General features: G+C 37.3%; 1 protein-coding gene across 12 annotated transcripts in view; it reads right to left on the minus strand.

The window, feature by feature from the left end:
* Csnk1g3 (casein kinase 1 gamma 3) overlaps positions 1-23,913 on the minus strand; it is a 90,736-nt gene that overhangs the window by 40,471 nt on the left and 26,352 nt on the right. For all 12 annotated transcript variants that reach the window (XM_050149247.1, XM_050149248.1, XM_050149244.1 and 9 more), the window contains 4 exons: positions 17,092-17,132; positions 12,982-13,051; positions 5,013-5,161; positions 2,595-2,829 (listed from right to left, as the gene is read on the minus strand). In XM_050149247.1, the coding sequence (XP_050005204.1) occupies positions 2,595-2,829; positions 5,013-5,161; positions 12,982-13,051; positions 17,092-17,132 (495 nt within the window). The remainder of the gene's footprint in view (positions 1-2,594; positions 2,830-5,012; positions 5,162-12,981; positions 13,052-17,091; positions 17,133-23,913) is intronic.

The following is a 23,913-nucleotide window of genomic DNA, read 5'->3' on the forward strand; positions in this document are numbered from 1 at the left end:
ATAAATAAATAAATAAATAAATAAATAAATAAATAAATAAATAAATGAGGCTGCCTTGGCCTGTTGATAGGACAGAACCTAGGTAGGTGGGGAGGACTGGACTGAATGCTGGGAAGAAGAAGGTAGAGTCAGAGAGAGACGCCATGAAGTCACTGGAGTCAGACATGCTGAATCATTGCCAGTAAGCCACTGCCACATGGTAATATACAGATTAATAGAAATGGACTAAATTAATATAAGAATTAGCCATTAAGAAGCTAGAGCTAATAGGCCAAGCAGTGATTTAATTAATACAGTTAATTAAATTAACTGTGATTACTTCGGTTCTGGGCGGCTGGGACAAACAAGTGGCCTCTCTGCAACAATTACTGATGCCTTAAAGGTAATCACTAACAGGCTGGGGAGGCAGTTCATCAATTCAGCAATTGCATAACAGGTGCAAGGGCCTGAGTTTGACCCTCAGCACTGCAAGAGCAAAGAAAAGAAAAAGAAATTTAAAAAAAAATGGAAGGAAGGAAAGAGCAGCATGGAAAAGAAGGAAAGGAGAAGGGATATGGAGAAAACTGGGTTGTTAAGATCCGGGGAATGTTGAGGCTTCAAGCAGATACACATAAAGTAAAAACCACATTCAAGAGAGAGTCATGTTCTCTCTGTCCTCTTCCTTTTTTATTGGTTTCTCACTCTTCACCAAGCCATGTACTTTTAAATTTAAGAAACAAGAAATACACAAGTCCACAGCATCACAATATGACAGAATGTACAGAGTGCATCCAAACACGTGCTACTTTAGAACTCATGTGTTCTGGCAAACAAGCACTTCCTCATTACCCATCTACATTAGACTTGCTAAGTAGGTCTTGAAAAGTAAATCTTACAGCTTTTGCTGTCTGTACATTCCTACAAGAGTTAAAAGCCACTTCTTCCAAGATCTGAAGGCCTTTCTTAACAATGACAAAAACTTATTTTGCCTTTTCTACAAATAGAAAGCTGCTACATGTACCATTGTTTACACAAAAAAGCATTAGCCCATAAGGAAGCTGTGATGTCATATTTTACAATAAAATGGTTGTGAAACTTTGTTAGCTATTTTGAAATAGTCTGTAACAGTTCCCATGAAATGAGCATTTCTCAGACAATGCACATGCAAAAATGGGTGTGACTGGTTTTAGAAGAACACTCAATTGTGTTTTTAACCTGTCAGGAGAGTTTGCTATTGAAAGGACTCACCAAAAATATTACCTCAATAAAGCCTGTCTTTTATCACTTTATGTCTGAAGCTGTGCTTCAAGGCAGAGGCAGACTCCCATTTCTCACGCAGTACATTTGTTTAAGGGAGAAAGTACCATGAGGCTAGTTAACAGGCAGGCTGCCAGCAACAAAGCCAAATGCTATAATTCAGAGCTGAGCAGCAGAGCAAAGACATGCAGTCTGCACCAGGTAAGCTGAGAAAAGCTGGTGGAGGTGAAGCAAAGACCGGAAGTTGGAAGTTGACTGGACAGCTCCTAGGGTCCTGTTGACATCTTATTTTATACTGTATGCCAGTGGTTCTTAACCTTCCCAATGGAGTGACCCTTCAATACAATTCTTCATGTTGTGGTGACCCCCCAACCATAGTTTCTACTTCATAAGTGCAATTTTGCTACTGTTGGTTTACACTCCTGCTATAAAGTTAGACCCTATCTCAAAAAAATTCATAGAATCACATACTCACATAACTTCAAAGATCTACATACAACATAATTTTTAGCTGCCAAGGGAAAATACACTTTCCTGGAGAAACTAAGCGCACATCACCTCAATAACTGAAAAGACCCAGCTGGATATCACACCAAATGACCCCGACACAATACAAAACCCAGACTTCCATGCTTCCTCATAGATGTGTATTAAACATGCATGCCAACAGCTAATCAAGAAAAAAATTAAGAGACCCAAACCAAGAACATTCTAAAATAATGCCCTTGCTCCGAAAAATTATTAAGATTAAAACCTATAAAGAAAGATGAAGAAAGGACAGGACACAGACTTGATTTTTTAAAAAATGACTAAAGCTATAAAACAAATAATACACTGTAGCAATTGTGATCCTGAACTGAAAAAACAAACAAACAAAAACATAAAAACGCTATATGGTTGATATTTTACTCTTTATACACATATGAAGTGTATTTTTAAAATTAATAACTTGTCCAAAGCCATACAGCTAAGAAAAATATTCTAGCCAGCATTAGTACCAGCTCTAACGTTAATAGCATTATACCCAATTAGTAAGGTTGTTACTAACCTGGCAAGCTGTATAGGAGCTATAATCTGAATTCAGTTAAAATTGGGCATTACTTCATATTATTAAGAAATATTCAAATGGGTTCCCTAAGTGTATCAAGGTTGGGCATTTCAAGCTATCATAGAAAACATTTACCATATACACGACCTTATTTTTAAAGTATTATCAAAATATAAACGAAAGAAAACTATGGACATGTGGTAAACAAGAATTACAGTGTGAGCTGTTTTAATCTGCAAACCCTGAAACACAGCCTACACTGCTGACACAGCAGAATTCAAGCTTCCATACTTGCCCCATGTCCACATACCTTTTCCTAGATGTGTGTTTATGCTCATGTATCTAGCTGTTCCAGTAAGGCTTTTGTGTTCTCTGTATGGTATATGCTTCTTTGTCTCTGGATCAATATATTCCTTTGCCAACCCAAAATCTATAATATGAATGACTTGTTGGGTTTTGTTTCCTGGTCGTCCTATTAGAAAGTTCTCGGGTTTCACATCTCTGTATATCAAGTTCTTTGAGTGGACATACTCCATGCGAGAAATCTTAGTGGAAAAAGAGAAAACGATTTTTATTTTAGATTTTCACTAGCAAACAAAATCATGACAAAAGTATGACAACTTTTATAATAAAAATAACATTATAAAGAAAACAATTAGAAATTGTTTCAACCCTTTAAAGTCAAAAAGATGTCAATCTTCAGTTCCTTAAAGAGCATATATCCATTTATGACTTAAAATGTTTGTCTTTGCTGTTATGGTCACAGATAAATGAAAGTGTCTGGATTTTAGGAATGCATTTCCTAGCAGCAAGTCAAACTCAATCACTAATTTCATGCTAGGTTATAAAGTTTAAAAAAAAAAACTTTATAGATTAAAAATAAAAACCTTAAATTCAAAACTAAAGACACATTCTTAAAGTTAACATTATTCTTCCTCAATTCAACATTCAGGCAATTTTTATAATCAAATAAAACTTAAAAATGTGGGTTTTTTACCTGTTAAAAAATTAGCATCAAAAATTAACATTATTCAGTATTTTTTTCATAAGAGATTTCATTTTTCCTAGCATTAAACACTTTAAAATCTTAAAACTGGAAAATGCTGAATTCAACTATAATAATAAAGTATATATTAATTTTATTAACATAAACACAAATATTTGTATCAACTATATGAACACATACTATATTTATATATAAGTAAATAAACTATAAATATAGCATATTTATGTAGTGAGGAGCTGCGGTGGGCTGTGTTCCCGCCCAGCTCCGCACGGCTAGCTTTACCTGAAATAATTACACGGAAACTGTATTCTTTTAAACACTGCTTGGCCCATTAGCTCTAGCCTCTTACTGGCTAGCTCTCACATCTAGATTAACCCATTTATAATAATCTGTGTACCACCATGAAGTGGTAGCTTACCGGTAAGATCCTAACCTGTGTCTGCCTCAGAGAGGAGAATCATGGCAACTGCCTGACTCGGCTTCTTTCTCCCAGATTTCTGTTCAGTCTACTACGCCTACCTAATTTTCTGTCCTATTAAAGGGCCAAGGCAGTCTCTTTATTTAACCAATGAAATTAACACAAAACAGAAGACTCTCCCCCATCATATTTATATTAACCATTTTTCAGATTCTCAAACAATGTTTACCATACAAAAGAACAGAACTTTAGATACAAGGCAAATGTTCCATTTGTGGCAAACCTGGTTACTAGTGCCATGTCAACATAGAGTCTACAGGCCATTCCAATCTGTTTACTAACTAACTGTGGCTCACACTCCTATGACCATGCCTTGATAACAATATCTTATGAGCACTTTCTAGGTCACAAAAATTCTTTTAATGCAGTTTTCAACAGCTATATATGACTTTATGACTGTTACCCAATTCACCGTTAGCTCACACCATAAGGTGTTACTCATTATTTTACAATTCTATCTACACCTGTACATAAAACAATAAGGGACCTAAATATTTCCAACATAAATCTCTAGGAGTAGAATTAATAACTATGTGAGTAAAACAATTTCAAGACTTTTGTAGCATCTTTATATTGCATTTATGTCAAAACTATCTAAAGCTCATCTCCAATGTTTCCTCATAGGTTCCCAGAAATTTAAATACTGAAGTATACTGCTCATTAACTCTTTTCTTCTTTCATTGGGTCATAAAAGTCAACTTCCAAGATTAAGATCTCTGTTTCTGAGGGTTCAAAGTTTTCATCTTACATCTATTATAAAAACACCAACCCTTGAAGTATGCATCCTGCCCTTAAAGCAATTAAAATATTAATTTAGATACAACTAAAATGAACTTGACTCTGTAACTTTACATTCTATGCATCCTAGAAAGACAATATAAAAAGCAAAAACCATTTCTATTATATGAGTTGAATGTTCCATATGAAAAGGTCAAAAAGCTTAAATAAAACTTTTTACTTAAATTTATAAACACCAGGCATGATGATGTACACCTATAAAACCAGCACTCAGGAGGCAGAGGCAGGAGATCAGTAGTTCAAGACCAACATACACTATATAGAAGTTTGAGACTAACCTCTGGTTACATGAGACTGAGTCTAAAAAAATAATCAAAATATAGAGAGAGACTGGGAAATAGAGCGAGGGAGGGACAAAGGGAGGGAAAGACAGAGGAATGGGGGAAACTTGTGATCAAAGAACTATATAGTTGCTCAAGCAACTTCCAACACCCTGCTTTACTTACCAGTTGTATAGCTATCATAAGAACCGTTTTAAGAGAAAACGTTCTATCACATAGGTCAAACAAATCTTCCAAACTAGGTCCCAGCAGTTCCAGCACCATAGCGTTGTATTTACCACAAGGGCCAAAATAGTAAACTTGAGGTATACCATCTAGGAAAAGGGAAAAAGTTATTTAATAATTCCATCATCTTATATACTAAGCCTTTTACCTGGAAAACCTAAACAATATTTTAATTTTCCTAGTTTTAAGCACTTTAACAGTAAATTTATTTTTTCCAGGAGGAAAAAAAAAATCTTTTCTGATTAAACCTCCTTCTTCTCTAAACCCACTCCTCGATGTCCACATGGTAGCCCAGTACACCTGTAGAGTAGCTGTGTCCCTGAAACCATACAAAAAGTACTTTATTATATCTCTACACTCTCACCTGCTAAGCTTTAGTAACCTCTATTTCTAGAGACTAAATAAAGAGAGGCTTAGATAGTAGAAAAGATACTACTTTTATTGAACTAGGTAGTCACTGCTGTCTTTAATAACTCCATGCTTGGTATCTCATCAAGATCAACCCAAATATCTTCCCTTAAGTATGGGAAATTCCTAAGACTTCACCCTTTTACCCTTATAGTTAGGGATATGTATGTGGCGAAGTATAACACACACACACACACACACACACACACACATGTACAGTCCCTATCAGCAAATCTTAAGTCAATCAAAAGGCAGAGTGCAGGTCTAGATGGGTCTAACCTTATCTGATCCCAGCAGCACTAAAAGTTACTAATCTCTATGTTCTCAATTTAACAATCTATAGTAAAGCATTTCCACTCTTTAGTTTGTTCTTCCTGAAGTGTAAGAGGTAAGTGAATTAGATCATCAAAGTCTGTCAACTATGCAGGATACAAAAATGGACAGATTGTAGAGTTTCTTACTTTCTTCTAACTCACCACCCACTTTCTAATAAAGTTGTAGAGAGTAATCTCTGAATAAAGTCTCAAATAATCGGGGTTACTATATGGCTAGTATTTTGTTGTCAGTGTTTTTCAAATGCTACCCAAAATGAAAAAATACTTAAGGGTCAACACTGTCTTTAGTCATCAATGACATCTTAATGGGAATGACTTATAGGACTACATTGTACTTATAAAACCAAGTAAGATACCACAACTGAAGAGTCTGCTAAGAAATGCAAAATTGGGTTACATTTAAAAAATCCACCAATATAACTCACATTCAATAGAATGGGGGAAAATCATTTTTTATAATACAAAAGAAACATTTAACACAACTCTCAGCATAATTTGGATTATAAGCTGGTAAAGTCTGATAAGTACACCTTTGATCTACTACAAGCCAGCATCATACTTAATGGAGAGTGAATTTATTCCACCAACAGCTGGGAACAAGTCAAAAACGTACACTCTGAACTCTTCTATTCAACCATGCTTTAAGAGAACAATCAATCAAAATGGAGTCACCCAACATAAAGTTCCATGTTAACAAATATAAGACTTGCTTAACTGACCTTTCAAGAAACCAGGAGAAATGTTCCACATGGGCTAGTTTCAGCACTGTGCTTAAGTTCCCTCTGCTCTAATCCCCACACGAAGTGACGTGACATTATCTGATGTTAATCAGTCATGTGTCGCCTACTGTTCTGCCTCCCCTTCACTACCTTCAATTATAAAACCACTCTCCTCTGCTCAGCTCACCAAGATACTTAATTTCACATTATGGAAATAAGTGTTACAGATTTGTAATTCTGGCAGGCTGAGAAGCTGGGGTCTTACCTGGGCTGTTTACAGAAATACACTGATACAATTTTTGTTAGTTTTGATTTGTTTGTCAAGACAGGGTCTCATTGTCTAGTGTTGCCTAGCCTGGAAGTCATTATTCAGATTATGCTGCCCTCTAACTCAGATCCACCTGCCTCTACATCCTCAGTGTCAGGATTAAAAGTGTGAGTCACCATACCTGGTCCTGGTGCAATGCTTTAAAAAAGAAAAATTGGGCTGAGCATATAGCTCAGTGATAGAATTCTTGCTTTGTGTTCATAATGGCCATTTGGGAGCTTTTAATATTTACTAGAATTTCAGTCAACACAATCCAAACAAAAGGTCTCTGAGATTCTCAAAAACCTTAAAGGTACAAAGGACCCTCAGGCCCCAGTGGGATGTGCCACTTTAAGAGACTTCCTGGTGCCATGAGTTCTCTCATTACTGCAGCACCAGTGAAAGAGAGGACAGAGAAAGCAGATTTTCTTAAAATTTCCTTTTACTGTTGTTTTGTGATCAGGTCTCATATGTTGTCCATGATGAGTTCAAACCTGTGACTCTCCTGCCTCATACTTCTAAGTGGTGGGATTATAGGCATGTGTTATTATACCTGGATAATTTCTTGAGTTTGCTAAAACATGATTCTGAAAAGCATGATCAGGTAACTGTATGCTGTGATTACCATTAATGAATAAAGAAACTGCTTTGGACCTATAGCAGGGCAGAAGTTAGGTAGGCAGGGAAAGTTAGGCTGAATGCTGGGAGAAAGAAGCGGTGGAATCAAAGAGAAGCCATGCAGCCCCTGCCGGAGACAGACACTGGGAACTTCACCCTGTAAGCCACAGCCACGTGGCGATACACAGATTAATGAAAATGGGTTAAATTAATATGTAAGAGTTAGCCAATAAGAAGATAGAGCTAATGGGCCAAGCAGTGTTTTAATTAATACAGTTTCTGTGTGATTATTTCGGGACTAAGCAAGCAGAAACTAACGAGCAGCCTTACTCCAACAAGTAACTCTGTGAAAAAGATTAATTCTAGACATCACTGATGTATACAGGGCTTACACAATAACCAAAATTCCTTGCAAAAAGTACAATTAAAATTCCACATATTATAGAATTCTCTACATTCATTTTACAGCAGATATAACCAAGGAGTTTTTAAAAGGTGGTATACATTGATAGTGACAATAACCAGGTGGAAACATGGAAAAAACACAGAAGTCATGATTTTTTCACAAAGTACAGATTGAGAAGGCAAAGTGGGCACCAGGAAGAAGGGAGTTCCCTAACGTCTTAGAAGACAATACCGTGAAGTTATAATTTTAGGAACAGCCACTTCTGCTATCACCAAATTAGTGTAGATCTACATAGTTGAAAGAACCTCTCAAGAAGTCAAGCCACTCACTTGAGAAACAAAATTTCCTATATGAATACTGAAAACATTCAAAGTTTTTATTAATAACAACGTAACACTCCTGCTAGAAAGGAGTCAAGTGGCAGCAGGGGATGTGCTGCAAAGCAGGTGCATTTAGCTAGGGCTTCACTGGGCCTCCCACTGGAAAAGGGCACTCCACGTGCACAGTGAATACAGATGTGATAATAGCCTCATGCAAGTAATAGCAAGTTTAAAACAACTAGAAAGTAGACAATAGAAAGAGAAAGAATATGCTCACGAATGTTAAAGAGGCTATAAATTAATGTCTTAATGAAGACCATGAAAACACAAAGAATTGAGGTAACAATGAAAACAATTCAAAACATAACAGTAGTATTTAACAAACAAATAGAATCACTAAAGAAAACCAAAATTGAAATAAAATTGGAAATGAGAAACTCAGGAAATCAAACAAAACCCTCAGAGGTAAGCCTCACCAACAGATTAAGAGACATGGAAGAGAGAATTTCAGAGCTTGAAGACCAGCTATCGCAGACAAAGAAAATGTTAAATCTAAAACAAACCAACAAACAAAAACCAGGCACAAAACATCCAGAAAATCTGGGACACTATGAAAAGACCAAACCTACTAGTAATAGGTATAGAGTAAGGAGAAAAAAAAACCTATGTCAAATGCACATAAAGTATTTTTAACAAAATCATAGAAGAAAATTACCGCAATCAGAAGAAAGGGATGCCTAACAAAGGTATAAAAAGTATACAGAACACCAAATAGACATGACTAGAAATAAAAGTCCCTAAAACACAGAATAATAAAAACACTAAATGTACAAAACAAAGAAAGGATAGTAAAAGTTGTAAGGGAAAAAAGGAAGTTACATACACAGGGAGGCCCATGAGAATAACACCTGACTTTTCAGTGCAGACTCTGAAAGACAGAAGAGCCTAAACTGAGAGATGATCTACAAGCTCTAAAAGACCACAGATATCAGCCTAGACTATAGTACCCAGCAAAAACTATCAATCACAATCATCAGAATAAGGAAACATTATACAATAAAAAACAAATTTAAGCAATTTCTGCCCAGTAATGCAGTTCCCCAGAAGGTACTTCAGTCTGAAGAAGTCTGAAGAACTATATCCAGGAGGAGACAAGAACAAATAATCCCAGAACTGTTCATCAAAAGAGGGGTAGAGACAAAGGAGTATATTATATGACACACCAAAGTCCCCAGGGTCATCAGGACGGATGAAGAGTTGATGGAGAGTCAGAAGTGGAGGTTTTCCTGTTTCTGATGTGGTTTTTAGTCTGCTTTGGTTTATTAGGGTTTTGTTGTTGCTGTTGTTCTGGCTTTTGTTTGCTTGTTTTGTTTTCTTCTGTGGGGGAGGGGGATGCAACAGGGATGCTGAGGGGATATGGATATGAGGAACTGGGTGATGAACAGAATTGGGGTGCATGATGAGAAACCCCCAAAGATTCAATAAAGAAGTTTCAAAAAACTGAAAAAAAAGAGGGGTAGAAAAACACACTAGCGAGGTAACCCAGACTCAAAAAGATAAACGTGGTATGCACTCACTCATAAGTGGATACTAGCTGTAAAGCAAAGGGTAACGAGCCTATAGTCCACAACCCTAGAACAGCTAAGCACAAGGTGAGCTCTAAGGGGGCGGAAATATATAGATCCTCCGGGGAAGGGGAAATAGACAAGATCTTCTGACAAAACTGGGAATATAGGGGTGGGGGAAGAAGGGAGGGCAGAAGGGGAAAAGAGAAGAAGCAGGAGAACTTGAGGGAGCAGGATAGTCAAGATGGAGGAAGGACAGAGATGGAAAGCCAGGAAAGAGATATTTTGATTGAGAGAGCCATTATGGGGCTAGCAAGAAATCTGGCACTAGAGAAATTCCCAGGAATCCACAAGGATGACCCCAGGTAAGACCGTAAGCAATAGTGGAGAAGGTACCCAAACTGGCCCTGCCCTGCAGTCAGATTGATAACTATCTTAAGTGTCACAATAGAACCTTCATCCAGCAACTGATGGAGACAGAGGCAGAGACCTGCATCAGAGCACTGGGCTGAGCTCCCAAAATCCAGTTGAAGAGTGAAAGGTATGAGAATATGAGCAAAGAGGCCCAAACCATGAGGGGACACCCACTGAAACAGTTTACCTGAGCTAATAGGAGCTCACCAACTCCTGCAAACAGGGATAAAACCAGCATAAGACCAAACAAAACCCTCTGAATGTGGGTGAGAGTTGTATGGGGCAGACTGAGGAGCCACTGGCAGTGGCATCAGGATTTATCTCTACTGCTTGTAATAACATTTTGGAACCCATTCTCATTGAATGGATACCTTGCTCAGCCTAGATATGGTAGGGAGGGCCTTGGACCTTCCTCAAAGCAATGTGCCTTACCCACTCTGAGGAGTGGATGGGGGGGGGGGATAGGAAGAGGGGAGGGAGTGGGAACTGGGATTGGTATATAAAATTTTTAAAAAATTGCTTTCTTTTTTTAAAAAATTAAAATTGAAAAAAAGGAAAAATACACTACCATAACAAAATAACAGGAATTAATGAATACTACTCATTAGTAACTAACTAGCAATTCTTCAGGGATAAGACACAAACTAGCAGATTGAATTTGAAAGCCAGATCCATTTTTCTGTTGCCTCCAAGAAACACACCTTAAATCAAGAATAGACACTGCTTCGGGGTAAAAGGATGGAAAAAGGTCTCCAGGCAAATGGATTAAAAAAGTAGTTAGTTACCTTAATATCTGACGAAACAGACTTCAAACCAAAACTAGGCAGAAGAAATAGGGAAGGACACTACATAAAAATCTACAATACATTCATTAATGCAAAGTTTACTAACACTGCAAGGACTACTCATTTGCATATGCTCTTAGTGAGGGAAAAATGCAAACTGTGTATCATTTGAAGAAATGGACATTCTACAAACTAGAATGTAAATATGTTTATAAAAATAAACATCAAGGCCAGGCAGTAGTGGTACAGGCCTTTAATCCCAGCACTAGAGAGGCAGAGGTAAGAAGAGCTCTGTGAGTTCAAGCTAGTTCCAGGACAGCTAGGTAGGGCTGTTACAANAAAAAACAAAAAACAAAAAAAAAAAACCTTGTCTTGAAAAACAAACAAAAATCTATTTTGTTTAATAATCATTTCAATTAGAAGAATAAGAGTAAATAAAAGTAGCACTGAGAGCTTCAATGTGAAGACAATGCAACATATAGTAGAAATTTTAACCATAAATATTTGTCGATGAAAAAAATCTCTATTCCCATTGAGATTTAAGAACTTCATATATATATTTGCATTACCTACTATCGAGAAATTATTACAAATATGATGGCTTAAAATAACAAAAAATAATTGCATTACACCTTAGAGGCCAGTGTCTCAAATCAGTTTCATAAGGCTGAATCAAGGCAGAGCCATGCTCCCTTTGCAGGCTCTAGGAGAGAACCTGAAGGGCCTCCTTCAGAATCTCAGACTGCAAGCATACTTTAGTTCATTCACATCATTCCAAGCAATGCCCCCATGGGCATACAGTCTTCCCCTTTTCTGTCTATGTCTAGTAAAGATACTTGGCTTGCACTGAGGGCTTACCTAGACAACATCCAGGATAACCCTGCAATCTCACATGTCTGCTATAACTATGGGCTCCAGGGATCACTAAGTGGATATATTTATGGAGCCATTTTTACACCTATTATAATAACAGCAATATTGCTTAAAAAAGACTAACAGTATGGATGCTCAGCAGTAAAGGCATCTGCCAACAAACCTAACTAAGAAGATTCCAGAAATGTGAGCCTATTTCTCCACAGCTGAAGGTCAGAGAGTCTGAGCTTATTTTTGCTCTTTCAAAGTTGTTGACAGCAGGTGTGGCTATAAAACAAAAGATCCTGACCTAGGGTGTGGCTACTTGGTGTTTTGGACATTAAGATGGCCCAGAGTCATAGACCCGCTCCACCCTGACCAAAGGTCAGAAAATTCAAACAGACTTCTGCTCCTTCTTTGAAATAGGAAGTTTGACATAGGGAGTGGATGCCTACAGGATACTTGGTCTAGGGTGTGTCCTGCCCCAGATATCAAATGCTTTACTCAAAAAATAATGACTTGACGTCTCAAGTATTAAAGCAAGAACTGTTGTGCTTGTACTTTGTGTCCTGTTAAAGCAGCCTGTTGCCTTCTCCCCTAGCTCTTTTGTATTTTGGCATAAAAGTGTATGAAAAATAAACACAGGCCAACTCAGAAATCAGAAGAGAGAACTCAGCATCCCGTATTCGCTGAGTTGCCCTCCCATTACTATCCTGTGTCTCTGTGTTTCTTTCTTTTCTCTGTTTCTCCTACCAACATTTCTAATCCCAATGTCCCTACCCTGGAACGTTTGAGCCTGCGAACCTGCTGTGGCTAGGACCATAGCAGAAGTCATGCCAAAAAGGGGGTTGGTGACACCTAACAACCTAGGTTTAGCTCCCAGGACACACAAGGTAAAGAGAGCGCACCACCTTCTACACGCCATCCCCTCCATCCTCCACATGCACACCACAATGCACACCATCTTCTGAAACAGGAACTGCAGGGGATGCCCTCCAGACATATGTGCTAGGAACTCTGGGCCGCTAAAAACAGGAAGCACTCTTAGCCACTGGAGCATTTCTTCAGCCCCAATTTAAAAAAAATTCTGTAACCAAATTTAAAATATTATTTTTGAAACTAGAGCATTATTGTTATGACAATCTGTGTTACTCCAAATTTTAAAATTCATATAACTTACCTCCAGATCCTAACTGCTTGTAGAATCTGTATTCCAAATGCAGCTGTGGTGCTCTGGATTTCATGGGCTCCTAGGCAAACAATCGAATAAACAAACGACATTTCAGTTAAGACAAACCACTAGCGTCTAATTCCAAATGTTTTAAACTTCAGTATCAACTTATATACACTATAATATTCTACTAGGTATCTCTATTCCTCTAGATCTATATAAAAATCAACACTCTACTTAAAGTTCAATAAATTGATACCATCTGTAAACATATGTAAAGTAAGCATTTGAGCAGCTATCAGAGGAGCCAACGAGATTTTAAAAAAATAATTAAAATCGGTTTTCTGCAATAAAAGGTAAGCACAACAAAAGAACAAAGAGACTAAGGGAAACAAGTTAAAAGAAAAACTATGTAAGTGCATTATGAGGAAAGTAAAAACTTCACATCATTAGAGATCTGAACAATACAGAGAGAAGGTCTAATAGGCAGTGATGGGGTGGAGGGCAGTGATGATCACAAGCAAAAACCAGGTTCAAGAATGAGACGCACAATAGGCATATGTGTGTGTGTGTGTGTGAGAGAGAGAGAGAGACAGACAGACAGACAGACAGACAGACAGAAATACACTAGAAACTTAGAATCAAAAGGATTATTTATAGAAAATGGTAAGCTTAAATCTTGAGAAGGAATAACAGTAGTAGTTAAATGCTCAGAGATTGAAACCAAATTATACTAGATTTAAACCTTTGACTTCCCACTTCACTAGCTGTGTGGTTTGGAAAGTTAGTTAACTTTGCTGTATATTGCAGTTCCTCGTCTGCAAAATGCAGTTAAAACTTTTTATGGTTCCCTCACTCCTTTCCTCTCTATATATACATGCATATGTATGTGCACAATATAAAATTTAATATATAAAATAGTGAAAACAGTGCCTTTCACATATCACATTATCCATAAATTTTGACTGTCTAAAAATATACAGCCGTAAGATACAACATAATATTCACTTATACCATCACAACTGAAATTAAATGATTGATGTGCTTCAGGTAAAAGAACAGGAACCAGCCCTAACTTAGTTTAGTAATTTCAATTTGATCCTGTACTTCAATAGCAACAACACAATGTTAGGAAACCACCATGTAGTGCAAGTCACATTACCAACAGATGACCTTTACAGTAGCCATGGACAGCTGGTTACTATGTGAGTGGGAACACCTAGACAAGCTACCAATCTGAAGTAGGAAAAAGACAAAAGTAAACGTCCTGTAAGCTGTTACAGAACTACAGACACTAAGATCTGCTCTCAAAATATCCAACAGTGCCTTTATTTCTCCAAAATACAGCAATGAGATGTGTCTAAAAGTATATAAACATAGTATTTCCACGTGACTGTCTTTATGGCTGATTCTAAACAAAATTACACCTCACCTACTGCACTCGACAAAATCAACAAAACAAACCACACACAAGGAAACTGGTAAACTACAGACCAAAATATAAGCATTTTTTTAACTTTCAATAAATGTAGAGAGAATATGACTACAGGCCATACTTACCTCATAATACAAAAGTAAAAATGTTCTGTTACCCTAAATTATGAGTATTAGTAATAATTTTTGTATGTAATACTGATCACTGCACTTAAAAATAAAAAAACAAACAGGCTGGATGTGGTGGTGCACACCTGAACAGTGGCAGAAGTGGATCCTGAGTTCAAAGTCATTTTCAACTCAAGACCAGCCTGGGCTAGAAAAAAAACTTGCCTAAAAAACAGTCAGAGTAATAGAAAGGTCTCCTACTCCACCTCTCCAAAGGAAAAAATAAAAAATAGAAATACACAAAATACACTGAACAAAAAGCGCTATATGTTCATGTATATATAGAGATTGGAAGATAAGCGGATTTGCATTTTCTAAGGCATCAGTGGTAGGGACAGGACAAACAAGTTCCAAATTTGAAAATGACAGGACTTGAGGGTTACACCTGATAAATTAACCAGACAGGGAGCAGTCAGCCTGGCAGTGGCTTCGGTTCCCTCTGCACACAGCTGTTAAGTATAGCTGCTTCATCACTAGCACAGACTACCACACATTTCTTTCCTGGTACACCACCTCCAACTCCAATGCCATACAAAGAGCTAGAATGTGAAGAAGAAAAAAGAACAATTCCAACAATCAGAATGCCCATTCAAATATTGTACACTTGCTGAATGCTGACTCTCTCTACCGTCGTTCCTATATACTAACTTCCTTTGTCTGTTTAAATTGGCTTTCTATGTAGCCCTTGAAAGTTATTTAATGCAGCGACACGTAACTGGTCAAAGTGGTGAGAGTAAGTGACCACTGACTATTCAGCTCTAAAGGGAACAGCTAGATCGATCCCCTCAAACCTCCTTCTTATTCCTGAAAACCTGAAGGAATACACCATTCCTAAAGAGGAACAGAAAGAATTTAAAAATCAGCGGAGGGGAAGAAGTGCTATAAAATGCTGTCTGCTGGCATGACATGGCCACTGCACTCATGACCTCAGAACAGCTAAGGTTGCCTTCACGAACAAGACTAATAAGCCCATCAACATTCCAGCGTGGACGAAGCAGAGGGATCCATAATGCAGGAGCTATTGGCAGTTGATGGCTGCTGGAGGAGGGAAAGTGCATGGGGTGGGTGGGGACATGACAGGTTGACCAAGCCCCAGTACACAGCCCAACACTCACAAGAATGTAGACTGCACTAACTGGACTCAGTGACCTTTGCTTTTTGTTTTTTCGGGCACTAGAGGTGGGAGTGGGCATACTGGAAAAAGCGGAGAGCAGAGGGGAAGAAAATGGATATGATCAAGATACATTGCTACATTTATAACATGGATAAAGAATAAACTTTAAATATTTTTAAAATAAAACAATATTTATACTCTTTTGGGCACTTGAGACCTTAAGAGTAAAAAAAATTCTCATCAAAAATTAAAAATTATGTTCCCAACTAGGACAGCTCTGAGAGCTTGATTATATTAACTGATCTCATGGCTGATTACCACAAGTCCAGTTAAAAACAACAGTGACTACCCTGACAGAAGCTAACCAGAGTTCGTATTATAAAGTCAAGGACTCCACCTTGAAGTCAGGGAGAACTCATCTGGGTAAGTCAAGTGCCAGACCCCTGTGTGTCCTAGTAGCATCACAGCACAACACTTATACTCATTTTCGTAAAAGGAAGGGACACAGGCCTACGCTCAAAGACACTTCAAGCAAGACAGACATTCCATGGCAGTTCAAAAGCTTCCATTTCATCTCATGGCCTCTTCCTCTAACAGTTGCTCTAGCAACACAGGTTACACTGTCAGGACAAGGGTGACAAGGGTAAGGAGAATGCGAACATTAAGCCAACATGAACCTCAGGGAAACCTGACTGACAACAAGAAAATATGCCTTATAAACCATTCCTAGCGCCTCATAAAGGAACACGCCTTTAATCCCAGCACTTGAGAAGCAGAAGCTGGTGGAGCTCGAGGCCGGCCTGGTACACATAGTGAGTTCTAGAACAGTCAGTTCTAAACAGAAACTCTTGTCTAAATAAATGATAGATAAGTAAATGAATGAGTGAATAAATAATAAATGAATAAAATAATTCCTGCGTGCAAATTCTTCCAGAGAACTACTCTGTACCTGTGACACTGAGCACATGGAATTTTACATGATGGTCCTCCTTGCTACCACCACACTCATGGCTTTCTAAATCCTTGAAAGCCAAGCAACAACCAGCTTTACTACATTTATAAAACACCAGTAGTGTGTGTTCAAATACAATCCTAAATGCTAATGGCACTTTTGTCTAAATGCTTGAATCAGAAAGAAAAATTTTGCTTTTATCCTCTTAAAAATACCACTGAAATACTGCCAAACTACAAATTTCACTTCCATAATGCTGCCAAAGTAAAAACAGAATTGTCATGCAGAGAAAACACTGGCACTCTACACATCATTAGAGACATGAACAAAAGGTCAGTCATGCAAACATTTTTCCTTCTTGGATGAATACCAAAATTGTAAATGTAAAGATAAAAAATTAATAAGCTGATAATCAAAGGAAATAACTGTAGAAAAATAATAATGAACTTACCAGTTTAATCGCCACATATTCATTTGTGTATAAATTTTTCCCTTGAAAAAGGAAGAAATAAGTCAGATCCTGCTAATACTTTTAAATTTAACTTACATAACTTTTATGACCTGTACTCTCTTTTTAAAAAGTATGTGAGACATTTAAATAGCAAAAGTTTTTACATCCAGTTATAAAGAAAAAGAAATTGCTAAATTTACTAGCAACTCAAAATGTATTTAATATTTCACTTAGATTCCAAGTAGAAACTGTACTTGCAAATATATTATCCATTATAATAATGAACATATTCTGACTGTTGTAATATTGCTTGTAACTTAGAAAATAACCAATATTCAAGGGAATACTGAATACATTTTAAGGCAGAATACTTATATAAAAGAAAAATATAAAACCTCACCCATCCATCATTTTCTTTTAAACCATTATGAAATACAGTACTATCAGACCACATATTTAATCCAGCATATGTATCAGATATATAAAAACTCTGGAATATGTTTAAAATAAAATTAAATAAGAAAACTAATCAATAATTGGCTCAAAAAACTCATTAACTACCTTAAAAAGTTATTAGTGTTTCAACTTACAAACTAATTCCAATTATTTATAGTTAAATATAAGAAATGAAATAAAAAATATTTATCATCTCAATATATATGGTGACCTTTCTACGGGTAAGATAACATGAAGAACAGGATTTTATACATATTTGGCTACATGAAATACTTTAAACTTCTAAATACTGAAAATTATGTTAAATATAAAGGTATGTAAATGTTGGAACACAGGCTTAACATCACTAACATGCAAACTATTTTTATAAACTACAACTGTCTTTGTGTTGGCCATAAGCTAAGAAAATTTCAATGGTCAGAATCTACAACCCCAGAAAAACACTTTGGAGAATTTGAGAGTTAATAAGGCTAGAAGGGTAATATGAAATATCAATTAACATGTATCTTTGCAAGCACATCAAAAAGAATGAAATAAAAAAAGAGCCATGTTGTTTCTTAATTTCTAGGCATGAATAATTATAGTAATGAAAACAGAATGATTTGTTTGTTTGTGTCTAAACCCAGAAAGTGACTACTAAAAACAAAACAGGCAGTTTACCAACCTTCATGCAGGGCATTTTTTGCACAGGACCCTCTGAACCTTTCAGAGCTCCAGATGTACTGCGCGGTCTTTACAGAGAGTATTCACAGACCCCTCACAGCTTAGGGGGGAAACACTCACATTAAAGCTGAGTAGCACAGATCTCAGAACCTCAACATATTTGACAGATTTAACCCAGTAGAAATACCAAAAGAGGCACAAACCAAGTTTATTCTGAAACGCACAAACCAAGCCTACATAACTATTTTTCAAACTTTAGAGAATCTTTTTTTTTTTAAGCAACTAGTTTCACATTTAGAAATGCTTTCATGCACATTTTTAGGAACTCGTTGTGTATGAAAATGTAGGTGTCCTCTGGGAAACCTGAGTGAAGACTGTTAGTGACCTGATTTTAGTTGTATCCTATTTACAACTGAATCAAAGATGAAAAATGTTTCCTCAGAGTATTACCATCTCTTCATAACTATATAAATTTTATTCTGAATATATGCAGGAAAAATCCAAAAGACAAAAGGCTAAATATAGATCCCACAGAACCAAAACATACCAACATTTTTGTTGACTTTCATATAGTCTCATCTTATATGTCACAGCAAAAAGAAAAAGAAAGAGAGAGAAAGAGAGGAAGGAAGGAAGGAAGAAAGGAAGGAAGGAAGGAAGGAAGGAAGGAAGGAAGGAAGGAAGGAAGGAAGGAAGGAAGGAAGGTTGAATCATGAAAAGAGTATCATCCTTGTTAATATTAGAGATCCTTGTTAATAATAGAAGTGTGGTGATCACAGTCATAAATATGAATGAAGATTAAACAATACATTCTTGTCACTGTACAGCCACAGTCCTACAGTTAGATTTTAATCAATATGTGTTACACACAAAAGCAAATGGTGCACCACTTGTGTTTGTCTGTCTGTGTGGTATGAGTAAGATAGAAAGAATATAGAAAATCCCATTAAGGCTACAACTGGACTGGGCCTAGCTCATTGATAGCTTAATTTACGTCAAGTGACATTACCAATAGTTTTCTGCTGTACTCAACCCGAAGAAGCTTTACCAATATTGTGGAATTGGAGTTATTAGAGAAAACTATGTCCTTTGGATGTTATATATTTGTTTATAGCAGGAACCACTAGTTATCCATCAGCATTAACACTGTACTTCCAATAACAAAGAATATCCAAATTTAAAAATGGTTTTCCAGCTACAAACTACAGGCTCTTTATCAGCTTTGTGTGGCCAAATGAAAAACTTGATACTGGTGTAGAAAAAGTACGATATCTCCAATTTCCAGGACTGTAATGTGTTCCTGACTGGAAAGGAGTTAACAGCTAGGAAGATAGCCCTGCAAACACTAAAGACACACACTGGACACAGGGTACAGACACCCCAAGTGTCCGCCCTCTGCCTGTGTTATATGAAAGAGAACAAAGTAAGTGGACTAAAATTACTGTATTTGGGGACTTTGAAATTTGTTGTCATAGCATCATTGTCAATTTTTTGATTTTTACATTTATTTATTCAGGCAAGGGGGGCAGGGCATGCATGTGCCATGGAGTACATGTACGTCAGTCAGAGGCAACTCGCAAGTCAGTCTCACTTGTCATCATGTGGGTACCAAGGATTACACTTAGGTCATCAGACTTGGTGACAAGTGCCTTGTGCAACACGAAGCCATCCTGCCAGCCCCACTGTCTAGTCTTTATTTTTACATTTTCCAGTGTTTTAGAATGTTTTTGCAGAAGTCAATAAACATAAAAATAACAAAATTACCCAAATCTTTATGTAATGGAGATATAAGGGTTATGGAACTTCCAGCACCATAACGTCCAAGCCCAAAGATCAAAATAAGGAGTTGTGAGCAATACGGGAAATAAAGGAGAAAAGCAAAACTAAGAGGAGTTATTGAAACTTAATTATGTCAAGAGGTACAGTATCTTATTTCAGATATGGTCATTCATAAAGCAACATTTCTGAGGGTTTTTTTTTTTAATGTAATGTCAATCACGCACGCCCACAAGAAAACTGAGGAGAAGCTCAGGAAATAAATTATCTTTCTCTCAGAAAGCCAGGGGCAGTAGTTCTCAATCTGTAGGTCACAACCTCTTTGGGGACAGTTAGACAACCCTTTCACTGTAGTCACCTAAGACCATCAGAAAACAGATATTTACATTACAATTCATAACAGTAGCAAAATTGCAAACATGAAGTAGCAACAGAAATGATTTTATGGTTGGTGGTCACCACAACGTGAGGAACTGTACTAAACACTGCAGCATTAGGAAGGCTACTGCCATAGAAGACTGCAGAAGCAGCCTGTTTGTGTTAGGTGACAGAAAACAAGGACGTAAAAAAAAGTTTAGGCAAAGGCCTTTATTATTACAGTTTTGGGGGAAAGGCAGGACAAGATAAACAGATTAAGACTGACGTGTCTCCACAGTTCCAATGGTCTTTGGGTAGAAGGCTTGTCTCTAAAAGCATGGTACAGAATACTGTTCCTAGGGATAGAGACAGATAAAAACACTCAAGCTGGAGATTGGATAATTCAATTCACATACCCAAGGCATGCCCCTAAGTCTCTAGTAATTGCTCTTTTCCTAAGAACATACCAACTATAGGGGGCACAGGCTGTCCCCCAAACAAGATGGATCTTTGTTTTTGTCTGTTTTTTTAACATATCCAAAGAAGACTTCTGGGTATTTCAGAGGACCTGAGTTCAACTCCCAGAATCCACATGGCAGTTTAAAACCATCTGTAACTCCAATCCAGTAGATTTAACACCCTCTTCTAACCTCCACAGGACTGTACATACTTGGGGCACTGACATACAGACAGGCAAAACTCCTACACAAAATAAAGGAGAGGATAGGGGCTGAGGTAGCAGCCTTTGCACTGAAACTTGTGAAATAAAAGTCAAGACAATGCTTGCTGATTCTTTTACTTCACTAAAAAAAGAACCTCACCAGACAATGAGGCTGGAGAAACCTTTGGACAATTTAGACAAGGGGCTCTCACCTGCCCCTCCCCTACACAACACCGATAGAGTGCTAGAGCCAGAGGGATCTGAGGCACCTCAACTTTCAATTGTGCCCAACTCATTCAATAAATTAGTGCTGGTATCAATATTAGTTCAGAGATGCTTAATGTTGCAGTAAGCTGTAATTAATGCCAGTGGCTGAACTAAGTGAAATCAAGTAACTGTTGAGTATGACTCCCCCAAGCCTTAGGGCTCAGAGGACATGGAGGAAAAGAGGCAGAGATTGAAGAACCTAATAATTGGGAAGAGTGCTATGAAACGCTGCCTTCTGGACATGACATGACAACGACACTCATCAACTCACAGCAACTGAGCTTGTCTTCCTAAGACCTGCACAAGTTGAAACCATCAGCATGACCGCATGAGTGGGAGGGATGCATGAGGAGCCATCCCTGGCTGAGGAACTGGTGGCAGCAGCTAGGATAAGGGAGAGCATTTCCTCAGTGAGACGCATCCACTGGTAAGCTGTTCATGTCTAGTTAATGACCCCACGCAGGCACGGGCACAAAGCCACTCAAACCCAGTAGGGGCATTTTCTAAAATGAAAACCATGAGTAGGAGGGAAAACCGCTGGGAAGAGTACAGAGGCACTTGGAAAGGACATGAGAGGTGTGTGGGGATCAAAACACATTACATATATGCATGAAATTGTTAAAGAATTTTAATTATTTTTAAAAGATGTCCAAAGATCATAAGATACAAAAAATGTTTTAAATACACAATAGAATCCTATTATTTTGGATAGCTTTGTTTGAAGTATTTGATAAGTATCAAAAATAGTTCTAGGGATTCTGAATTGTTGTTTAAACTTGAAATCTATCTACCAACAGTCAAAAAATGCAAATTGTACTGACAACAGATGAAGACAAAAGAAAACAGCAAATAAATTGACCTATCATTTAAAATAAAGATGTTTAAAATGTTGACTTAATTAAATTTAATGCTTACAACTTTGTGTGCTTTTTAATCTCAATCAGTCCTTTTATGAAAAAACTAATAACCTGTAAGAAGAGTTTCCAGCAATGGACAACTCTCTCTCTCTCCTTGGTGCAACTATGCATGGGATGGGGCTGGGGGTATCTTCGAGTTCTATGTAAAGTTACAACATCAAGGTATCAAAGAGGTATTGGGCAAGTAAAGCATCCTACGAGGTAAGAGACAGCTCTCTACGAAAAGAAGGAAGGAAGGAAGGAAGGAAGGAAGGAAGGAAGGAAGGAAGGAAGGAAGGAAGGAAGGAAGGAAGGAAGGAAGAGCATCCTTGTTGAAAATTAGTACCTTTCTTGAAAAGCACTTACCTATAAAAAGTAAATCTTATAGTCTTTCTTGCTAAAATACCACACACACATACAAATTAGTATAGAAAATCAAATGTTCAGGATGCTTTAGTAATGTGACTTTAATAAAAATACTTTAAGGATCCAAAGCAGGACTGGAGAGATGGCTCAGCAGTTAAGGGCACTGGTTGCTCTTCCACAGTACCTGAGACCAATTGCCAGCACTCATATGGTGGCTCACACCATCTGTAATTTTAGTCTCAGAGTTATAATAACTTTTTTATAAACAAAGAAACCATGGAGGGCTTTGAAAAGAAAGTAATAAACCATGTCTCTGAGTAAGAAAAATTAAAATGACTAACTTAGCTCTGTATATGTATATGGACATGGTATATATATGGAAAATACTTAGATATCCACAAAACAACGGCACACATACAAAGAAAAGATCTATTTATTTGATATATATGGAAACACTTCCTCCTGGAGAGGGGAATGAAGCATGAAACTCAGGAAGTAAATGATCTAAACCCTAGAGCTGCAGCTTCCAAACTCACAAGGTCCCTCCCCAAGGTTAAGTTTATGAAAGCAAAAAACAGATGCTCAAAGAAGAGACTCCCTCACCCATAAGTTGTGAGAAGGACATGCTCCCAACCTGTCAAGCTGACAGTGAGCTAGGCAGATCTCTGGGAATGCAACTTTTTCTGAGCTGGCACCCACATAGGGTGGGCTTTTCAGTGATGCAGCTGCCTTTGAGTCATACTGGCCTCTCACACAGACTACTAAAATTAACACCAATAAACTCTTTGGTTTACCAAATTAGAATTTCATAGAATTGTGTCTTAGAAGGAAAAGTCTCAGACTATAAGTTATTATAATATTCACTTGACTTTTCAAGATATACATATATATAATTTAAATGAATATGTAAGTATCATACATACAAACACAACACACTTAGATTCTACACAGGCACTTGATTGGATAAGATTAGAGATCCTAAGCCAGCACATTGTATTTACTTTTGCTCATTCACAGACACACAGAAGGGAATGCTCCATAATATACAGTATAATTTCAATATACAGATCATGGATACCATGTCTCATATTGTTCTGGTTAAGTTGGCCCACTAAAATTGTTCTATATGAATACATACATATACATAGTGTATATTGTAAGAATAGTTATTTCTAAATTATGAAGAAAACTGTAATAAAAAAACAACCAAAGCCTATATTGGTGTGGCAGGTCCTTCTGTCTATGTGTTGCTTTTATTGGTTAATAAATAAAGAAATTGCTTTAAGCCTATAGCAGAGCAGGCCAGAACAGAGAGCTAGGCAGGGAAAACTAAACTGAATGCTGGGAGAAAGAAGGCGGAGTCAGAGAGAAGTCATGTAC

Source organism: Alexandromys fortis, unplaced genomic scaffold, assembly GCF_014885135.2.
Source record: "Alexandromys fortis isolate MF-2015 unplaced genomic scaffold, M_Fortis_MF-2015_v1.1 scaffold_60, whole genome shotgun sequence".
NCBI classification, from domain to species: Eukaryota; Metazoa; Chordata; class Mammalia; order Rodentia; family Cricetidae; genus Alexandromys; species Alexandromys fortis.